This window comes from Scomber scombrus, chromosome 21, assembly GCF_963691925.1.
Source record: "Scomber scombrus chromosome 21, fScoSco1.1, whole genome shotgun sequence".
NCBI lineage: Eukaryota > Metazoa > Chordata > Actinopteri > Scombriformes > Scombridae > Scomber > Scomber scombrus.
Genome location: NC_084990.1, coordinates 19,701,354 through 19,723,001, shown reverse-complemented (window position 1 = coordinate 19,723,001; position 21,648 = coordinate 19,701,354). Strand labels below are relative to the sequence as shown.

General features: G+C 37.9%; 2 protein-coding genes across 3 annotated transcripts in view; both read right to left on the bottom strand.

The window, feature by feature from the left end:
- The window catches only part of ttyh2 (tweety family member 2), a 59,341-nt gene extending 57,571 nt beyond the window's left edge, over positions 1-1,770 (bottom strand). The window contains exon 1 of the mRNA XM_062443272.1: positions 1,348-1,770. Coding sequence (XP_062299256.1) covers positions 1,348-1,476 — 129 coding nt within the window. The 5' untranslated portion in view covers positions 1,477-1,770. The remainder of the gene's footprint in view (positions 1-1,347) is intronic.
- A 1,138-nt stretch (positions 1,771-2,908) lies between these two features.
- The window catches only part of rpl38 (ribosomal protein L38), a 217,936-nt gene continuing 199,196 nt past the window's right edge, over positions 2,909-21,648 (bottom strand). The window contains exons 1-5 of one of the 2 annotated variants that reach the window (XM_062443273.1): positions 7,239-7,284; positions 7,004-7,030; positions 6,363-6,423; positions 5,221-5,343; positions 2,909-2,978 (exon numbers count right to left, since the gene is read on the bottom strand). In XM_062443273.1, coding sequence (XP_062299257.1) covers positions 2,953-2,978; positions 5,221-5,343; positions 6,363-6,423; positions 7,004-7,006 — 213 coding nt within the window. In that variant the 5' untranslated portion in view covers positions 7,007-7,030; positions 7,239-7,284 and the 3' untranslated portion in view covers positions 2,909-2,952. Of the gene's footprint in view, positions 2,979-5,220; positions 5,344-6,362; positions 6,424-7,003; positions 7,031-7,238; positions 7,285-21,648 lie in introns of those variants that run through there. The other variant, XM_062443274.1, reaches the window with a different exon arrangement.

Here is a 21,648-nt window from a genome sequence, read left to right as displayed (position 1 = left end):
AGATATTCCACAAGAGCCCCAGAATATAAATATAGACTTAGAAATGTGCATGATAAGTCCTATTTAATAGAAGGGAGCCCTGTAGCTCTGCTGTGAAAAATGTCTACTGCAGGTTTAAAAAAGATTTATGAAAAGTTTCTTTGACTGACTTGTCATTCGGTCAATCAAAAGAAGACGCTGTTAGCTTGCCACACCTCAGCTCCACCCTGTTTTCATGTTTTTCTATTGATGACGGAAACAGTGACAGAGTTTTATCTATACTATCAAGCAACATATTACACTGTCATCATTTGAGGCACAGCAGTATCCCTCCTTCACTTCAAGCATTTCAAGTATAAACTGACCTGATTTCTGGAAGTTTAATCTTTTGTTACTTCATATTTACATGAGGTGCCTGTCTTACTCCATAGGATCCTGAAGGTTCCTTCTGCACTAATGAACATAAATGTCACCTGTTCTCAATGTGATGTAACCTTGAAAAATTAAACAGTGTAATAATAAAACATTTATAGTACTTGATGTGTTCACAAGCATGTTATTAGTCATCCAACAGTTGATCCCAACCCACTTAAAAGGTGTGCGAAACTGCCCTGCCACCATCTCTGGAATAAGATGGGAACCGCTTTGACTCCCATGGGTGGAATCCTTGCCAGCATTCACCCACGACTGCACTCCCTGATCCTTGACCCTCTCTCGGCTCTCTCAAAGACAAGCTATTTGCCCCACTAAAATATGTATGAAAAATGTTCCCAAGTCCAACTGAAGGCAGTATTTAAAATATGTGCATGTCTTTACTGGCAAACTACTGTACATTTCATTGACAAAACATCAACAGATACAAACAAACAAAGGAATATGCCTCAATGGTGTATTATCCTTTTTTGCAAAGAGGAGTACTACCTGCTTTTAGACAAACCTCTAAAATGACACCTTGTACATACAGCACCAATAACCCCAGCACTGCAGATTTGGTTCACTGATCCATAGAACTATGTAGCTTCTTATAAATGTGCTTGAGACTACCACTTAAGTGGCCTGGATGACACTCAACACTGATTTTGGGCCACTTTTTCCATCAATAACACTAAATGGAATACGAATCTGAAAGCAATATAAAGCATAATGATTATAAACCTCAAATAACTGATACTACAGGAGTGCAATTAGAGTTATAATGAGAATTATTAACATTAGCTTACAAGTAAATTAAAGGAATATTAAAGAATATGTTATTCCATTATCAATTCTCTATTGAGTAACACACAACCCCATAGGCATAATGTGTCCCAGTTTTTCTTGTGTGCATGATAACTGGGCTTCTGGTATGTCCCATCTTCCTCCACTGACCTGCTGGTAGTTCTCCTCCTCAGGCTGGAAGCTGTTGTCAATGGGCTGAAACCTCAGGTTGATATGAGGAAAATTGTGAAGCCAGTAAGTCCACCAGGGCGCAATGTAATCCACCCGAGCCGAAGACATCCCTGCCCCGAGAAAAAGTTAGGCTGCAGCCTAAATTAGCCTGTCTTTACTAAAACGGGCAGTTTGGTCTTAATCCCGTCTCATATCAAACAAAGGCAGTGATAAAAGCATGCTCGTGTGTAGAAACACACTTTCGGCCACATAAGAGACAAAACGTACAGGAAGTCCTGTAGAAACAGCAGTGTTGTTGCAAAGTGAAATCCCAAGGTTTTTTTTCATGAAAAAAAGAATAATCACGCTGCGCCCATATCTCCGTGTGTGTGGACTCGCAGCTATCCGACAGACAGCTGCTCCAAGCGCACACACCACAGTCACTAGCGGGAGCGCGCACTGATAGTAGGCACGGGACACGAGGAGGTAGAGGAGCGCGCAAAGACGCCCCTCTGATTAGTTTAGAAAAATCAGGCTGATCGTATGTTGAAGGTAAAACTGTTAATACGAACTTTTGCAGTGCAGTGAAACAATTTTCATTTTGACAAAATGTTTCATTGTTAGTGTTTTATCAGCCTTTTATCGAAATGAGTTACTGCACTGCCACCCAGTGGTCAACTAAGACAATTACAAAGACCTTTTAATCACAGCCGGACGATAATTGCCGTCGCAGACGTCCCAGTCCAACACCAGCTACTCTATCTTCTTCAATAGTAAAAGTCAAGGTAGCGAGTCTCAATATACTTTATAAGTCTTTACACCCGTAGTTCATCAGTAAGTATATGAGCGACATTAAACTACAAGGCATTGTTTTTTGTCCAATTAACACAAAGTGTTTCACTACTTTCCACCCATTCAATACCTTGCCTCACTTGTTTTACTCAAAGCAACCAGTGTGTACACATTAAATGTGTTTATATAGCATGTCCTTGTGATGAACATTTTATGCACATTGTGATCCTTCACCAGATAGTGACAGCAATATTTATTATCCACGTTGGATCATGTCCTTGTGGGATCACCTTGGTGTAGAATATTTTACACATGCTGGAATTACTTAGCTGGACATGTTTTGAGGGATTTACGTGATTATATTTTATGTCTATAGGAAAGTGTTTGACAAATTAGCTTCCTTTTACACATGCTATAAACCTCAACCACAACTAAATTACATGTAGTGAATTGAAAAGTATCTGTTGAGTTTATAAGAATTTAACACGAGTGATAAAGGCAAGGATGAAAAGCCTCAGAAAGTGAGGTGCAGGATATTAATACACCTACAGAATATAAGACTTAACACATCCTGATTGTTTAACGCTTAAAATTTAGTTCTGTGTATAGCTCACGTCTGACATCTTGTGGCAAGACATCAAAACAACATGCTAGAAGCAAATTAAATTTGAAATGCTGGTTAATACGACTGAATGCATTCCAGTTTCTCCAAATGTATCATGTTCACATCGTGGCATGACGCATTTAACACAAAACTACAGACAAATCATTTAGTTTTCCAATTTTTATTACAATAATCTGTACATCACGGATTTACTTCAGCTCCTTAACAGCCAGACCTGTAAAACAGAGAAAAATACACATTAAAAATACAAACGCCAGCAAAGAGTGGCACTCATTTTCTGCACTCTACCTTCCATTCATTTGTGAACGGAAATGTTAATCATTTGAAACACTGAACCAATATTAGCACAGAGTAATGAACACATTCAAGAATGCTTTGTTTATAAAGGAGACAATTATTACTAATAGTGTACATTTGCAACCATTTAACATCTGACAATCTTATACTGGCTTCATTACTGCCAGCCTGAACAATAGTTGTCAATCATTCAACAAAAGAGCCTTTTACTGAGGCTCGCAAACCACACGTTTTTTAAAAATATGTCAAACCAATTATAAATAAATTACTTCAGAGCAACAGGATGCACACAATCCTACATAATACAACCTCACCAATGCAGCCAATGAAGACTAATTATATTTGCATCAGCTTGGCAAGTATCCAATGAAGACAGATGCAACAGTGTTTCATTTACAGATTCACGTTTGCGTTCAACTAGAACTACACCATTACCAGAAGAACCATCACTGAGCATTTCTTTTCAAACGAGTGTTAATGCCGTTTGCTTTTCATTCTATCTATTTGCCAAGAGCTCTTTCAAAATAACAATGAAGACTGCTTTCAAAGAATTTACATGGTCTACTACATGCATCCTGGTTCACAGGTGACTTTAAAAACACAAAGCTACTTTAAGTAGATAATCATAAAAGCAATAACATTTGACCAGAAGACAAACTACATTAGATTCACTGTTCCAAGATGGATCATACTGGGCTGCACATTAATGAGCTTTTGTCTATCATGTATGCATCCATCATAGATCTGTTGGGGGATTTTTAAGTTAACTTTTTTGTTCCTCTTTACCAACAAATGTTACTGTTTAGCATGTGTTAAGACGACCAGACAATTCTCATTTATACAGGGTGAAAATTAATGTGCTCGACACTTTTGGAGGCATTTACTTGAAGACTATATTCTATGTCTTTAGAAAGTGTTTGACAAATTAGCTTCCTTTTACACGCTATAAACCACATATACACTAAATTACATTTAGTGAATTGAAAAGTGTTGGTGCAGTTTATAAGAATTTAACACCAGGAGTGATAAAAGTAAGGATGAAAAGCCCCAGAAAGTGGGCTGCAGGATATTAATACACCTACAGAATATAAAGACTTGTAACACATCCTGATTGTTTAACATTTTTAAATTTAAGGGTAGTACTCCTTTAGTTCAGAATAGTTCAATTGAAAGCAAACTGATGTTAGTGGACCGGTGGAACTAGGGTTTCTGTGAGAGGCCGAAACTCAGCACTTGGTCCATAATTATTCTAGCAAGCTTGTGAAATGCATCAACGGCACGACAGCCAGAGATGTTTGGACTTCTTGCTGGCAGCAATAATACACTCTCAGTCAAGGTTTAGTTGTGATTAAATATAGAAATTAATATCACAACACAAGTAAAACCTCAACACAGCTACAATAGTGGTCTTTAACGTTAAGTTTCTGAGTATTTGGCGAAATTATTAAAATGTAAAGACTGGAAAACAGACTGTAGGCAGGTGGCATAAATAAACAACTTACATTATGCTCACAAAAGAAATGTACGCCGCTATCGGTCAGGAAGTCTCTTCACTACTAAACTGTATAAATAAGTTATCCTTACCATGCTGCTGTGTTTTTTTTAAATTGTCAACTCTTTCTCTTAAATCAACACTTCACGGTTTGACGTGTTGTGAGAGGACTATGTCCCTTAAAATATTCTAACCAATAAACAGGTTGAATCATTTTCCTACATCATAAAAAAATGTATACTGCCTTTTTTTTAACACTTCTCTTGTTCAAAATAGTTTAAGTTCTTTAATTTTTGTACATTGCTTTCTTTTTAAAGTGCATTACTATACTCTAACTATCAACTGCAGTCAGATGGATCATGTCATCCATGTGCTTGAGCAGTCAGATGGATCATGTCATCCTTGTGCTTGAGGCATACACGTACATCCAACTGAGCATGCCAGTATGCTCTAAGCCGCAAGTGATCCAAACCTCCAGTTTCTTTAATTAGACTCAGGAAAGATGCAAACTTCTTGAAATCAGAGCATCTTAGACTGTTTTACATGTAGTTATGCAGAAACCCTTCCACGTTTCATTAGGTGAGATTTCCTTCTTTGAACTAAGGGTCCATTAACCTGACTGTGGCGAGTCAAACTGTCTAATATTCGACTTCTTGCTAATACTGACCTGGGGGCAGGGACTGTTTGAGCTTCTCAGCCTTCTCCTTGTCTGTGATGACCAGGGTGTACAGGTACCTGCTGCAGCGCACCTTGAATTTAACGTTGTCCTTGTTCTTCTTGATCTTTACGGCTGGAGGAAGAAAAAAAAAAGACTGTTCAGATCCGAGAGAAACAACTACTGGTAGTAATAACTTTTAAGTAACACTAATGAATGAGTACTAGTACCGTTTCAAAATAGGCTGCGTAAATGCTTTTTTTAAACGTGCGTAATTTCCAAACTTCTTGGATCCTGGATAAAGCTACATAATTTTATAGCAATTATAAGAAAAACAAGTTTTCTTGAAAGATGAGCGTGATTTCAATGCAAGCACAATGTCATTTTTTCATATATTCATAATATTTTTATGTCCTGCTGTGTGTTGAATAAAATACTCACTACTTAGTTATTAGGATTAAATTGTTAATGCGTCAACTTCACGCTTTATCACCATTAGTTACATCTTTACCTTTAACACGTGAAAAACCAGGACTTGTAATCCAAGCTGTTATTTAGGAAAGCTTTACACTTGTTTCTACCTCTCAGGGGCAGAAATCGCATGCAATTTGTCTACCAGAGCATCCTCTCGTCCTGATGCTGACAAATGTGCATATAATTCTCTTTTAACCTTACATACTGTTCATATTAGGCCATTTCACAGTACCGCTCATAATTAGTGTCTACATAATTTTGGAACCTCAAATTATTCATGAATACTTCAGTCATTAGTAAATCGGTGATTAATCCTTAATGAAGCTTTTAGGGAGCACAGAGAGTTTATTCTTTGTTTTTTTTATATTTTTTGTTAATATAGAAAAATGTAAAATCACACGATATACTGGTCCAACCTTACATGACACTGGAGAACATATGCTTTCAATGAATGATATTACATGTGATAAACAGTATTTGAGGGGTTTTTGGTTTAAATTATGTCAAACACGCAACAAAAACGTATCACCTGCAAAAAACATGTTTTTTCTTCTCTCAAATGCAAAAGTGGGTCAAATTAGACCCTGAACAGTATGTAAAGTTTATGAGCTTTTGTAGCAGGAAACAGACAACAGTCATCCAATACACACAATGTAAGAGTGTTAAAGAGTTTAACTTACACTTGGCATCCTTCCTCCTGGCTGTCAGCAGGAAATCTTTGATTTCTTCGATCTTGCGAGGCTACAAACAAATAAAGAACATAAACAATTAAACTTCCACACTACCATCAACATTTATTTCAGAGTAAGACTGAACAGCAAACTGATGTTAGTGGACCGGTGGAACCAGAGTTTCTGAAAGAGCAAAACTCAGCACTAAGCCCAATCTTATTCTAGCAAGCTTGTGAAATGCATCACCGGCACAGCAGCCTGGGATGTTTGGACATCTTGCTGACAGCAATAATACACTTTACAGTTACATTAAAAGCATGTATAACTCAAATATAACAAGGTAAGTACAACCTAAGCAAATACAAAGCTACAGTTTACTCAATGTGTTAGTTTCGGAGTCCTTTAGGTACATTAATACCAGTAAATGCTGGAAAATATTGAATTCCTTTGCATCACTGTAGCCTGGTGGCCCAACGAGCCTAAGAGCGCCACTATGCTAATGCTAACCAGCTAGCGGCTAACCTCCTAAAACATGAAGTTACACAAATACTACTCAGTCTGCGCTAACATACAAACAAATTAAGTTGCAACCCCTGTCGCTCATGTTAACTCTTATCTACATATACGTTTAAATGAGAGGTAATGCTCACCATGTTGCCGTTTCCGCGGACTGAATGCTGTGGACAGAAAACATGGAGTCAGTGTAAAACGATTTAAAACAAACAGGAAGAAATATGTTATAAAAAACAAATCATCATCTCTCCATTTAGACAACAGTGTAAAGAATTATTATTTAGTCGAACCGGGGATGTAATTATTAGCGTTAAAGAGGATGGATAACGATTAAATTTGTGAGTTTGTTAAACGTGAGAAGGTGAAACTCACTCAGTCTGCCAGAGAGGGGATGAAAAGGGGTGGAACTTCCGGTTTGAAAAGCTTTTATACTGCGCTACGGCAACCACAGAGGACCAATTCTCATGAGGAAAGCGATTGTCCCGTTGTAGGAAGTGTTACGCCGATAGATATAAAATAATAGTAATCATAATTATAATTATAATAATAATGATTATAATAAAAATAAGGATAAGGATATACTTTATTATATTGGCCCTTGCGGGAAATTTGTTGTAGACGGCAGTACTACCAGGGTGTTCAAACACAGACACATAACACTACTACTACTACTACTACTATTACTACTACTACTACTACTACTACTACTACTACTACTACTACTACTAATAATAATAATAATAATAATAATAATAATAATACATGTATATCATAAATAACGTTACATTTGCAAAACACATAAAACCATACAGAATAAATGAAAACACTACAATGAAAGCAAAGCAGAGAAGAAGAAACAAAATAGAAAAACAAAACAAAAAAGAAAACATCAAAACAATCAAAGATTAAAAGCAGATTTGAAAAGGTGAGTCTTGAGAAGTGATTTGAATTTGATTAGGTCAGTAAAGTCAGAGGGATTTGAGGAATGAGTTCCAGAAAGTGGGGGCAGCAACTGAATATTAACCTAAACAAAGTAAGTTAACATACAAAAGCAGCACATACGAAGAGTACCCTAGGGTGATCAAATTGTGAATCTCAAAAATAAAACAGATGTGATGGATTATGTAATAAATAATCAAATAAAAGTCCAGATAAGCAGTCTTCACTGAGATGTGAGATTAATTTTTTTTTTTTTTTTAAATGTTAAAGATATTTATGTCAACCTTTTCATGATTTAACTCAATTAACAGACCTTTTGGAGTCTATATCGAAAATAATTGTATCACCATTACTTATTTTGTAAAACTATTTATTTTGTTTTTGTCACCATTGATCTCATATTTGGAAAATGCAAAATGCCAGAAAGACAAAAAAAAAAAGAAGAAAAGTTTAATGGACGGTTGGTACAAACATACATTTGGCTCCTCCTATATAATTGAAGCGCTGCTCTTACTTTTTTTTTTGTTTTTTAATGTTTTTTTGTTTGTTTGTGGCCTGGAGGAGGTGGATGATGAAAAGTGCATTGCTTATAGTATCTACAGATGATGAAATGGAAAGTAATAAAAACTATACTGCAAAAAATAAAACAAAGGAGCCTTTGAAGGGATATAAAAGTGAAATATGTTTTGTGTGAGCAGATAATCTCACTCATGGCTTTATTGTACACAGTTATATCTTAATATGATACTCAATATTAGGAATTTATAACCCAGATTAAACACGTAAACCCTTAGAACCAGTTTAAAAGTACAGTACATAATGCTCCGAGAACACACGTGTTCATGCTTGTAAGTCAGATAATTATCCTATAATGTTTTAGACATCGTCCTTGTCATTCCATTGCTTTTCTAATTAAGTATGTCTTGCACATCATCCACAATAAATTGTGATCATAAATGTTATATTCATTACAACTATACACACCCTTTCACTAATACAACACATGTTGAGGGACAACAGAAAGAAAGCTAGGAGGACTTATGACTGCACAAAAGCATTATCTACTGGGGACCCCTTGTATATGTCAATGATATGTGAACAGTTCCACCAGTGATTTTCAGATTTAAAATCATTTTCAGAGGTCAGAATAGGTAAAACCATCCAGAATTTTATGAGAAACAGAAAAAAAGAAAGAAAAGTTAAGTGAAAAAAAGTTTTTTGTGTCGCAGATGTTCTGTCATATTTTCTATATTTCTGCCTTTGTGACCACTGTGGTTCAACGTGATCTAAATGCTTTTCAAATCCAGAAACAGCCTAATTTCAAATCCAGACAGCAGCAGATTTACATTTTGAAGAATCAGAATAACAACACAGAATGAATAAAAAGTAAAATCTAATATAAAGTACACATACAGAGTGAAACATTGAGTATAAGATCGTTTGATCATCCTGCTGCACTGCACATCGCCCAAGTATTTGCGCTTTAAAAACATGCAATAAAAAGATGAACCACTGAGCTGGTTCAAAAATCAATTATGGCTCCTCTTGTATGAACAATGAAACATCCACTGGATCTTGCCAGAAAAATAAATGATTTTACAGCAAGGAGGGCAAGGGTGAGAATAAACTTCATAATTCAATTAAATGCCTTTACATTTTTTGAAAAAACTATTATATTCACACAGCAGGTTATCAGTATTCAAGGTTTATCTAACAATCCACAGTCAGACTGTCTATAGGTGAGGCAACACTCCAGTCTACAGAGAAAGATAAGCACTCAAATTAAGCTGTATTTAATTCACTTGTAAGTGTTTTGCTAAATATGTGTTGTATTGTAAAAATGACTCACCCACCTAAATTCATTTACTGTGAGCTCTGGTGGACTTGTTTTCTTTGTGATAGGCTGTGTGATTAGCTGACCTTGGCATCCATTCCTTGACATATTCTTCTGGATCCCACTGCTTCATAGGAGGCCCAAACAAAGAAATGAACATGACTGCTGAGACCTTGTTGATTTGTAGTTGTGTCCGTGGTGGCGTTATTATATTGTTCATTTCTAAGAATCCTCTTTCACAGTCAGCACTGCAAACAGCAAGAGATTGTATTACCTGTTGCAGTTTCAGCAGCTCGTCAGTCAAAGGAATTTCTGGAAACTCTTTGAAATGTCTGTGTGTCCGTCTGACAGAAGAAAAGCTGGAGTCATAAAGGGCACAGGGCTGTCTTATATCCTCCTCCGCATAAAACATTGGTGAAGGTGATGGCCATGCTTTTGGCATAAGAACGTTGATTTGGTCAAAAGGTGATGTTTGTTGGTGAGGGGGTTGATTGATTTTTCCCTTGAGTGATTTTGCACTGTTACCCCACGAAAGTTTCTATGTTCAGCAGCTTCAGCAGCTTGTCATATGGTACAGGATTGTGTTGTCTGGCCCTCATCTCGTCTTTTACTGCCCACCATGGATGCAGGAGAGATGCGAGAAAACCCCTTGAGGAGAGAGGAGATGAGGAAATATGTTTTTAGAGAAATGACATGTCGTTCTTTCCAAAGCGTCACATGAAGCGACGTCTGTTTCTGATGACGGTGGCAGCTGATCACAGCTGGATTAGCTGTCAGTCAGCTTTGACAGCTGTCACGACATTTGACGGAGTTTGTGTCTCCACACATGTTCACTGTGCTGATACTGATAAAGCAGCGCAGTTATCACTGACAGAACAGCAGTGTTTTTTCTCTGTAGACTTTTATATTATACTTGTTTGACAAACACCTGCACATGGATAAAAACCTGCATTCCTGCTGTGTAGTCCACTGAGTCCTGTTCAGAGACATATGAAGCACTCCTGGCAGAATGCATTTATTAATTAATTATGTCTGTATTTATTGATATTCTGATTGTGAATGCATTATTTAATAACCCAGAATATGATCATGGTATTTGTTTTGTGTTGTGCAGTGAAAATTGTTTATCAGGCTAAAAAAAAAAAAAAATTGATATGATGTACCATGTAACTCAAGATTGTCCAGCCTCACATGGAAATGATCAAAATGATGTAAAATATAAATGTGTTTAAAATGTTTCTCTTGCTGACAGACTCTCTCTTATGTAAATTGTATCCATTAAAGATCACATCACTTGTAATAGTAGCTTTGTGAATAATCACTTGTCACAAACTGGCTCAACATATGTGACAAGGAGGGGAGACAAGTCAGGATTGAAAGTGCCAAATGGAAATGTTTTATTATAACTTAAACAATCATATTTACAAAAAAGCACGAGGTGTGGAGAGTAGTGGCATCAGTGGTGAATGTAGTGTGTGGATGAGTGAGTCATGTATGTGCTGCTGTTGAGTGTAAAAGGAAAACGCCAAAAAGAACCCAGAACCTGTAGTGGCATGGAGCCTAGGAGAGAGAGAGAGAGCAACAATGAGACCAGGCTGGCTTATATCACCTTGGGTAGAGGCCTAGCCATGTGTCAGCACCTTGCCCTAACGACCCACCCTAACTGCCAACTCCTGCAGGAAGTAATTAGCGCATAGACTGTATATAAAATGGACGTAACATCCGTGACGTCATCCATTGGTTTGTGGACTGCTGCTTGGAAGCGAATAGTATCGGATCTGAGCAGCGCCATCTTGAAAATTTAAGGTGCATGCTGGGTAAAAAAAAAACACGGATTCTACTTATATGGGCATCAGGAGGAGCCTGAGGCGCCCTCCTGAACCTGTGAACCAATAAACCTGTCAATCACAACGTAGCCACGCCCTAATGCATACCCTGCTTTATCGTCAAATATAAAATCAGGGAGGCCAAAATTTCACAAATGAACATCATACTGCATTGAAGAAGGCTTTAAAGTAGCGATTGAGACCAAAGTTACTTCCGCGTTCGCATCATTTCAGAGGACCCGAACTCCCCGCCTGAATTAGTGTCATGATGTTAGCAGAAAGGGAGGGGTCGTAACAGCACCTATAGACTGGTGTACCGGTTTTTTGACTGGAGATAGAGAGCTCAGCCCAAGGCTAGACTCGGCAGACGGTGACTCCTGGGATATTCAGATGCATTTTTAAGACTTCGAGTGCAAAGTTGGTCTGCCCTTTCCATAATTTGTCCTGTCATTTCCTACATCTGAGCTTGACTGTGCTGTGAGACTTTGGCCTGTAGGAAACAAGGTAAAGTTGAAGTCTGAGCTCTGTCTCACCACTATGGCCCTGTCTCTGTAAACATCCATACATGCTAAATATGCTGCCAAGTATCATAGCAACTCCTTTGACTACACTTGAGTCAGACAGGAACTTTTCCATCTTGAAGAGGACAAACACGCTGACTTGATATCATGGGACAGCCTCGACTCAAATTATTGGACGTCAGCTGATACAGCAACTGCCGGACTTCATCCACAAAGTCACAGAAAAGTTTGCCCTGAGGAAAAGCCACCATGCCACCTTTCTCCTCAAGTGAGCCATCAGCTTTGGTGAGTGAAAGCATGTTTTAGCATTCTGCCTTAGTGGTGCTGGTCCGTGCATTGACCATACTGTTGTGCTGGGTCGATTGCTATAGATGGTGATGAGTGTCACTTTGTCCATGATTATCTATTGAGGTTGTTCTCACAGGTTTCAATGGTATTGTTGTGTCTCTCAGTGGAGTAGAACTCTTTGGTCTTGTAGGCTCATTTCTTCTGAGCTTGGTTGTGTCGGCTTATGATGATGGAATATTGCATTCTCAATTTAGGCTTGTGACAGTTGTAATGTAACAAGTGTAATTGCTCTCTCTTTCTCTCTCTTCCTGTGTACTGTATGTGTGCAAAACCTGCTAGAAGCAAGCCACTCTGTAGTTAAAAATGTTTTGTGGAGCCATGCATGGATTCATGATGTGTTTAAAAAATCACATCTGTAGCAAGAGTGAGTTTTCCTGGTATGTAGCCTATTAGCTGAAGTTGTTGGTGGCAAAGCAATCCTTTCAGCAATGAGAATTGTGAGCTTTGGCCTTGTAGACTTTATGTTTGCCATTAATTCATCTCTCATTTCTTTTTAAATAAACTATCATATCTGCCCATGTGACATTGGAGTGCTACTTTGCCAATCTTGAGCCCATTTGACTTTTGCAATGAAGAAGTTCTGGATGGTCTGTGAAGGGTCTATTAAGCTTTTCTATATAATAAGCTGTTTTGAATACAGATTTTACTCAGAAGGATAACTCCTCTTGAATCTAACTCTTCTCAAGTATTACAACTGTGATTATATGAAGACTTGCGTTCATGTGTGTTTTTCTGCAATGATGTCATTTGTGTGGCTTTTGTTTTTCTATCAAGATACATTTTGCAGATTGACTTTGTGATGGTTTTCTATAAACACCAAGTGATGTAGTACTTTTGCATACAGAGCACCCCAACTTCCTATTCGAGGCACAAATAAATGTTTATGCGTGTTTGAAATAGTGATAAATTCTCCAACAATCTGGTCTGTACTACTGCTGCTACTCTTGGCTGTGATGCTGCTGTTTCTCTGCGCTGTGCTTTGCTGCTGCTACTCTTGGCTGTGATGCTGCTGCTACCGTTTGCTGTGCTGCTTTCAGAGAAAACTGTCCAACAATCTGTCACATTTTTCTCTGTGTCTGTGCCGCTACTCTGGGCTGTACTGCTGCTGTGCTCTTGGTTGTGCTAGTCTGGGCTATGCTTGAATTAACCAGATAACTTCAAAAACACATCATGTATATATCCACTGTCTAATTTCTAAAAAAAAAAAAAAAAAAAAAGGCATTCCTTATGCAAACTTTCTTCCAGTTCCTCAAATGACATTTGGTGAGCAATCCTTAGAATATAAGCTGTCATCTTCTACTTCTGTCCTGTCTTTCCTCCATCTTTGACAGTGAAGCTATCACACATAAAACATTAATAATCTACTTTGTAAATACTCAAGGCAGGGCAAGTTATATAATTATAGTACAGCACATTTCAACAACAAGGCAATTACATACAATACAATTACATAAGGCATTAAGACAAAATACAAAAGCAACATAAGGCAATTTTAAAAAGGCATTATTCAATACATTTAGAAAGAGTTAAATAGAAAATCAGCTAAAACAGAATAAGACAGGACATAAAACAGGAAAGTAAAAGTTACAGTGCAGTATAAGATATTAATCAAAAGCCTAAAATGTATTTAATAAAAGGCAGTAGCAAACATAAAAGTCTTCAGCCTTGAAAGAACTGAGAGTAGCAGCAGACATGCGGTTTTCTCTGAGTTTGTTCCAGATACAGTATGCTGTATGTAAAAACTAAACTGCCTCTCCGTTTTTAGTTTTGACTCTGAGGACAGAAAGCGGACCTGTCCCAGATGATCTGAGAGGTCTGGATGCTTCATAATGTAGCAGAAGACCATAAATGTATATTTTGGCAGTAAACCATTCAGTGTTTGATAAACCAGCAGCAGTATTTTAAAATCAAGTTTTTGACAGACAGGAGGCCACTGTAAAGATCTCAGAAGTAGATCCATTTTTTTGGTCTTGAGCTGCAGCGTTCTGAATCTGATTGATTTTTTTCCTGTAAAGACATTGTTATAGTCATCGAGTCAACTACAGCATGAACACATTTTTCCAACTCCTGCTGACAGATAAGTCCTTTAATTCTTGATATATTCTTCTGGTGATAGGAGGCTTATTTTGTAATTATCTTAGGCTTACTTTGTAATTATCTAAATGTGGCTATTGAAATTCAGGTCTGAGTCCATGACTGCACCAAGATTTCTGGCTTAATTTGTGTTTTTTAACATTATCGACTGAAGCTGAGTGCTGACTTTTAATTGTTTTTCCTTGGCTTGATTACTTCAGTTTTATCTTTGTTTAATTGTGGAAAATTCTGGCACATCCAATCGTTTATTTGTTCAATGCACTTACTCAGTGCTTGTGTTGGACTGTAGTCCCCTGGTGATATGGTTATGTAAATGTGTGTGGTCTGCATAATTATGGTAACATATTTTGTTGTTTTCTATAAGCATGTAGATGTTGAACAGAAGAGGCACTAAAATGGGTCCTTGGGGAACTCCATGGGTCATTTTTATGTACTCAGATGTTTAATTACCTAATGACACAAAGTAGTCCCTCTCCTTTTAAGTAGGATTCAAACCCGATAGTCCCACACAGTTTTCCAGTTGATTTAGTATATATTTTGTGGTCAATAAAATAAAATTTCCACCTAAATTCAGTATGTTAAAAGTATTATCTGCCTATTTTTTTTCAATTTGACTGTGGCTGAAGAGAAATGGTTATATTTGATACATTTGCAGAACTGGTTGAGTGTTAGTTATTTCTTAGTAGATTCACAATTCTTTTTCTATTACCTATCAAGACAGGAACTGGCACACTGGGCCCTGGCTTGTCCTGGGAATATTCATGAGTGCTATCAGCCTTGTAGCCTGCACCAAACATAGATCAGCCAGAGCTTGCTGTATTTTGTACGCAAATAACTGGACGTGCTGTTCGTTTATCAGGCTTGGGAGACAGACGATGATTCTGATGCTGTCGTAGAGGGAGGGTGATGGTTGGGGGTGGTGCCGTAACTGTGATGAATGTGTCAAAACTGGCTCGAAGTAGATGCTGAGGAGGTTTAGATGAGACAAAATGGGATGAGGGGGTGTAAGTTTGGTCCTAGAAGTGACAAGCTCTTTCATCTGGTCGGTGAACTCCAAGAGGGAGAAAAGCTGACTGGATAGGAGAGTGATTATATTACTTTACTCATTACTCAGCAGGGAAACTAATGCATTAAATTACTTTTACTTTAGTTACTCAGCTGTTGGCGCTGTCAGAATTGCTTTTTAAACAACACCAAATCCTCCACTGGCACGCTGCACCTTTTGTATTTCACAGTAGAAAATGAGATGTTTGTGGTTTAACAAGCACACACACAATCACACATCCTCCAATTCTGAACTAAACTAGCATCAGGTGACTAAATATAGGCGCACCTATGGCTAATGTTAGCAAGCCGTTGAAGCTACAATACAACTTTGGAAATACTGCGAGTTGCATTTCTCCTGCTCTGGAGCAGTCTGTCAACCCACACTGTTATCAACTTCCTTTAATCCCAGCAAGACAGTGAGCATGTCGACCCTCAAGTTTAGAAGGAATAGGGTATTACTGGGATTAGTAACAGTTATATAATTACTAACCTTCAAACTGTAATTCCTAACACTACTTGTAAGTGAAAAAAGTAACAATAATGCTGTTACTCGCTGTTACTGCCCAACACTGGTCCTCTTCTGGTTTTGCAGATGGGTGACGCAGGAAGTAAAATAGCTTAGAGATGAACATTTTTCTCCTTGTTAAGGCAAAGTCCATCCACCTTAAAAAGATGTCTGCGGTCAAGGAAAAAGTTGAAATAAAGTGCACTGAATGGACAGTACATGCAGTGCCCTCATACCAATTTGAGGGCACTTTATGCTCCTTATACTGCCAGTGCTGGAGCTAAAACCTACATACACTCTTGTTGGCAACATAAATCTTATGTAAAGTTGAGATGTTAGATCAGTAAATGTTCAATAAATGTTTCAGGGGCAAGCGTTGCACTGTGGGAGACATCTAACTGCTTTACCTTTTGCATGATTGTTGCCTTGGAGATTGTGGGGAATTGGATAAAATTACATCCTGTATCCTGCAATTTGTTCCCTGCAAGACTGCTGTGCTGTATTTAGCTGTTTTTTGGGCAGTTATTTCTTCAGTTTCAGACTAGCTGTATATTATGAGTGCTCATTTAAAAAGAAAAAAAGAGGAAAAGGATTTGCTTGAGACGCCAACTACAGACTACATCACATTACAACCTACCTGCTGACTTATGAGTTCAATTATCTTTTACAGTCTTGACAGATAAGCCCAAAGGGTGCCAGCATAATAAGCCTTTAAGTTTATAAACACTTCACTTGGAAGAAGTTCTCATCTATTATCCCCACAACTTGAAAAAATAATTTCAGATATTTCCACATCAGCAGAGCACAGTTAATGGGCCAATCCTGCTATATTCAAAGTTGTGAAACACATCTTGGCCCAATGGGTGTCAATTTACTTTACTTTTCCTCAGTGCTAGTTGGTGTTTGGCCATGTAATTCATGTTACATATAATTAAGCTCACATTTAGTTTCCTACTGAATACAGACTCCCTACAGGTGTCTTACCTTGGGTTCATTAATGAGCTCCATCAGCTGAATATTGTTTTAGTATTCCAGTTTCGAACATGATGGATATGCTTTGTCAATAATTTACACCAGAAGCTCTGTCCGAGCCGAGCATATTTGGTCATTAAAGCTTGAGTGACATCTTTGTCGGTTCTACTGAGATCCACTTTGACATGGCATTAATTCATAAAGACAGGAAACACCAGACTAGTCGTTTTTAATTAACCTACTATCTACCTGTCTGCCCGTGTCTATAGGCCATCTCCCCCAAGATACTCAATCAGTGCTTGTACAATTGGACACGTTTCACTCTGCATTTAAAATTTTCAGCAGTCTCGCGTCAATCAAGGCAACAGATGTGGTGCGGTTTGTTTCAATAATGGCTTTGGGTTTCAGGGAACCACCCCAGTGAGTCTGCAGTAACATACAGCACAAGCGCAGACTTGAAAACCATGCTGCAGACTATATGCTTTTTGTTCTGTCATTTGTCGTTGTTTTGTGTACTTGTTTACAGTCTAACCATTTTTCTCACCACAGGGGCTAAAATGCACAGTTTATCTCAGCATGGCTTTCTACTCCGTGCTGCTGAGAAGATTGTACTCTATTTTTTCAACTGACTCTCTGCCACTCTGCTCCTTGGTTTAGATGATGCACAATTTCTTGGGATCTTAATTCTATTTTTGATCACCATTCACAGAGTGTGGTAGGATGTATCCCGCTGATTTCCATTCATTCATTCATTATATGACTTGAATTTTAAGTGGATAGAGGGGAGCTTATCCTATACATTATGTACAATCTCAAATAAACAAGGTGAATATTTCATTATTCAATTGTTGAACAAGTGTATTCTCTTATGTAACTGAAATGTGGATGCATAATTTTATGACTGTGTGTGTGGGTGTGTGTTTTTTTTCTATTTATTTCAATTTTTTCAATTTTCATTGTATCCTTTTTCTGGTAAAATCATTATTGAGTGTCCATATCTGTGAAGGGTGGAGGTATAACAGTAAGGGTGCGTGGGGAGGATCAGCTCTGCCTCATAGATTATAACAAATGACCATGCTCGGTTTCACTAAAGCTCTTTTTCGCACCAGGATGATCTTTATTCCATTTGCGTGCACAGCAACAAACATGATCCTCTGTGTCGAGCTGCTTGTGGAAACTGAAAAAAAAGCAAACCAAAAAAAAATCTATGACCATGCTCTGTTTCACTAAAGCCTGGCAATTCTAGTTTTCTGACAATAGAGGGCAGTGAGTAAATGTTCATATGAAGCTGAACAGTGTCTCATCCTCACAGATGACAATGGGAGACGCTGTGTATCAAGGAATGGACTCCACCAGTCACCACTTCTGTATAATTTGGAGGGAGTGATTGCAAGGCTGAATGTTTTTTTTCTTCTGTTTACGCCTGTTTTGCAAGTATTAGAACAAACACATTTGATTGTCTAATGAGTAGAATTAACCACTAAACCCCATATCATCGGGCTTATGCCTCCAAATCTTTTTAGAAAATAGGATTTTATTTTGCCCAAAACACCTCACTTATCAATACATCTAAGCTTTGTTTCTGCTTCAGGATATACTTGTATCTTTCTGCATGAATCTTTAAAGATATGGACAGTCTCTATGCCTTTTTTAAAAAGTAATTTGTTCCAATAAATAACTATCTCTCGTCCAAAAAAAAGATGGATTCAATGAGCCTGCCTAGGGCAAGTGTTAATTTGTTTACACAGCAGTGTTCGTTTGTGAATTCATTCTGCACTGAAAACTCATTTAAAGTCCTTTTTTTTTTTGGACACACCTGGTTTTAAAATAGTACCCTGAAACTATAATTCCCCTTTTTTGTGTAAAGGTGGTAATTGGAATAAAAATATGTACCCTCAGGCTGAGGGATGATGATACTTTGTAACCATGCACTGGCTTATTAAAAAGGCATAGCAGGGTTACAGGAAAAAAATTCTCTTAGCTCTGAGATCCTTTTTAACTGAAACAGACATGTAAAGCCTGGATGATGGAATTTCAGGAGCTGCACCAGAGACATCGTAGGTAATGATACACATCATTCCTTCCTGCAGGCCTGTATTGGGCAACTCTACCCAGGAGCTAATGAGTAATGCAGCATCAGACTCTGTTATTAATCACAATTTGATCTATGGGTGAGAAGCAACAAAAGATTACCTGAAATAGTTTACTGAACCGTCATCATCAGATTTACTTTGGTTATGAAGTTAGTAGAGAGTTTTAAATACGTGTCTAGCATGAATCCATGGTAAAATAGATCAGAGGTGATAGGGTGTATTTTTTGATTTAAGGGATCAATTGTATTCGAGAAAGGTTGTTATTAACTGCCGGAAACCACATCCAGAGATAACGTGGGATGAAATACGAAAGCTTAAAAGTTAATGTGAAATTAAAATGAATGTCTGTGTCATTGAAGTTATGTTGAAGTGTGCCCGTCGTTATAAATGCAAGAAGAGGGTACTTCACAATCCTCTCTACAGCACTGCTTCTCTAATCTCTCTGATTATTGATCAGATTGATTTGTCAAGTATTGATCCCATTTCCGGCAGTCTTATCAGAGGCAAATTTAAAGTACATCTGCAGATGAGGGGAGATTATTAGAGAGTGTGAGGGTTTTACCCTGACAGAATCTCAATGTGAATATGCTTAGCCTTGTCAGAGTAGCCACAACATGTTGAGAAAGTTTACTGTGAAGCTCTCCGTGATCACTTCTAAAGACCAGTGTCTGTGCAAACTGCTGCGTGAGAAATCAGTGTGGCTTGTGTCACGACTCACTGGCTTTCAGTCCTGCTCTGCAAAAAAAAGTAAAAAGAAAAAAAGGCAATAAAGAAAATAGAGAGGAAGAAGAGTTTAGTCCAGAGGTCTAAAACGTGGTCAGTAGAGTTCTTTGCAGAATGCTGCATTGAAAACTCATGCAGAGGTGACCAGAGGGGTTACAGTCCGAAGGATGACCCTGAAGTCATTGAAAACTTGAAGGTTGACGGACAGATGGAATTGAAATTGATGGAAGCTTTGTGATAGAAGGATTCATAGATGTATCATCTATTCTATTGCTCCCTCAATTTTCACACTAGTCATCAATCCTACTTTTTACCACTATACTTTCCCTTGAGATCAGATGTATGTGCAAAGCCGGTGGCCGGTAACTCCAAAAAAATAGAGCCAAGGACTGCTGACTAATTTGGATTCTGGCATAAATTATTTAGCCAAAAAACCGTATAAACACTGTAATTTCAGAGTTTGGAGAACACATCATATCGCAGCTGAAGGCACTTCTTTAAGTCTGAACACACTTTTACGATTTTATGAAGAAGAGTAAAGAGAGAAAATAGAATGAAAGAATAGTTTTACACATTGAAAATGATTGCCAGAAGAATAATAAGAGAACTCAAGCTGACTTTTATCTCTCCACGTTCTGCTTCGTGTTATAAATTATTAGGTGTAAGGTTTTTGAACTTAGAGTGTATTGAATTGGACTATGACAGTAAACAGTGTATTTTTTTAGCCACTGCCTCAATTTATGTACTTTTTTATCATTAAAACATAAAAAAACTTTAATGAATTTTAAACACTGAAGTTGTATTTACAGACAGATGAATACAATTCAAGTATATTCATAGTCGCCATCCAGCATACTGAACTACAGCTGCTGCATTTGGGGAATCCGTAAATAGAGTGACTAAGATAGAATAAGATAAGATATTCCTTTATTACTCCCACAATGGGGAAATTTGCATTATAACAGCAGCAAGTGGACAGTGAAATAGAATAGAAGAGCGGCAATAAGAAAAAGAATAAATTACAATAAATAATAAGTATGAAAAACAATAAGAATGATAACAGTAAAACATATATAATAAAATAATCATGACATTATTTACAAGAGCAATATTGGTATAGAGTGATAATATACCAGAGATGATATTGTTATTGCACAGATTACTGATTACAGACTACTTGTGGGTCAGGCCAGTTGGGAGTAGCTGTAGTGAAGCAGGGCTCTGAGATGTAGACTTTGTACTATTGGACTAATCCCCTATTCCTCCGTCTATTTTTGATTACAGTCTTTTACTGTTTCTTATCAGCAGTCTAATCATTGCACATTAAAATAAAGGCTTTAATGTGCTTGTATAAATGTTCCCTGCGAGGCAATACAATGACGGCCTTTCAGTGTATCTGTTGCTCATGGTAACACTTTGCTCAGGCAGCTTTGTTCTGACTCGGGTCTGACTGTACAGCAGAGTCTTGTATGTCATAAACAGGTAGTTCTCTCTGACTGTCCTCTGGAACATGTCGGAGACCTGCCCACCTGCCAATCGGTGTCTGTACACCTATACATTTCCTCTTGCTCCCCTTCAGCCAGCACACACACACACACAGACACACACATACACACACCTGCCAGCGTGCAGTGCCAGGATGTCTATTGTCCCACATGCCCTCAGTCAGATTGCCCTTGCCCACACCACTCTGCACTCACAGTGCCAGTCTTGGCTGACAGCAGGTCTGCATTAGCCAGCTAACATTTCCTGGCCTCTGTGTGCTCACACGGGCAAAGCTGTCAGCTGTATATCGGGCTGATAGTCAGTTCTGAGTACCATCTTTCATACTGTATATTTCATTGGTTTCCACAGTCCACAGTGAAATCCACAGTTCTCAC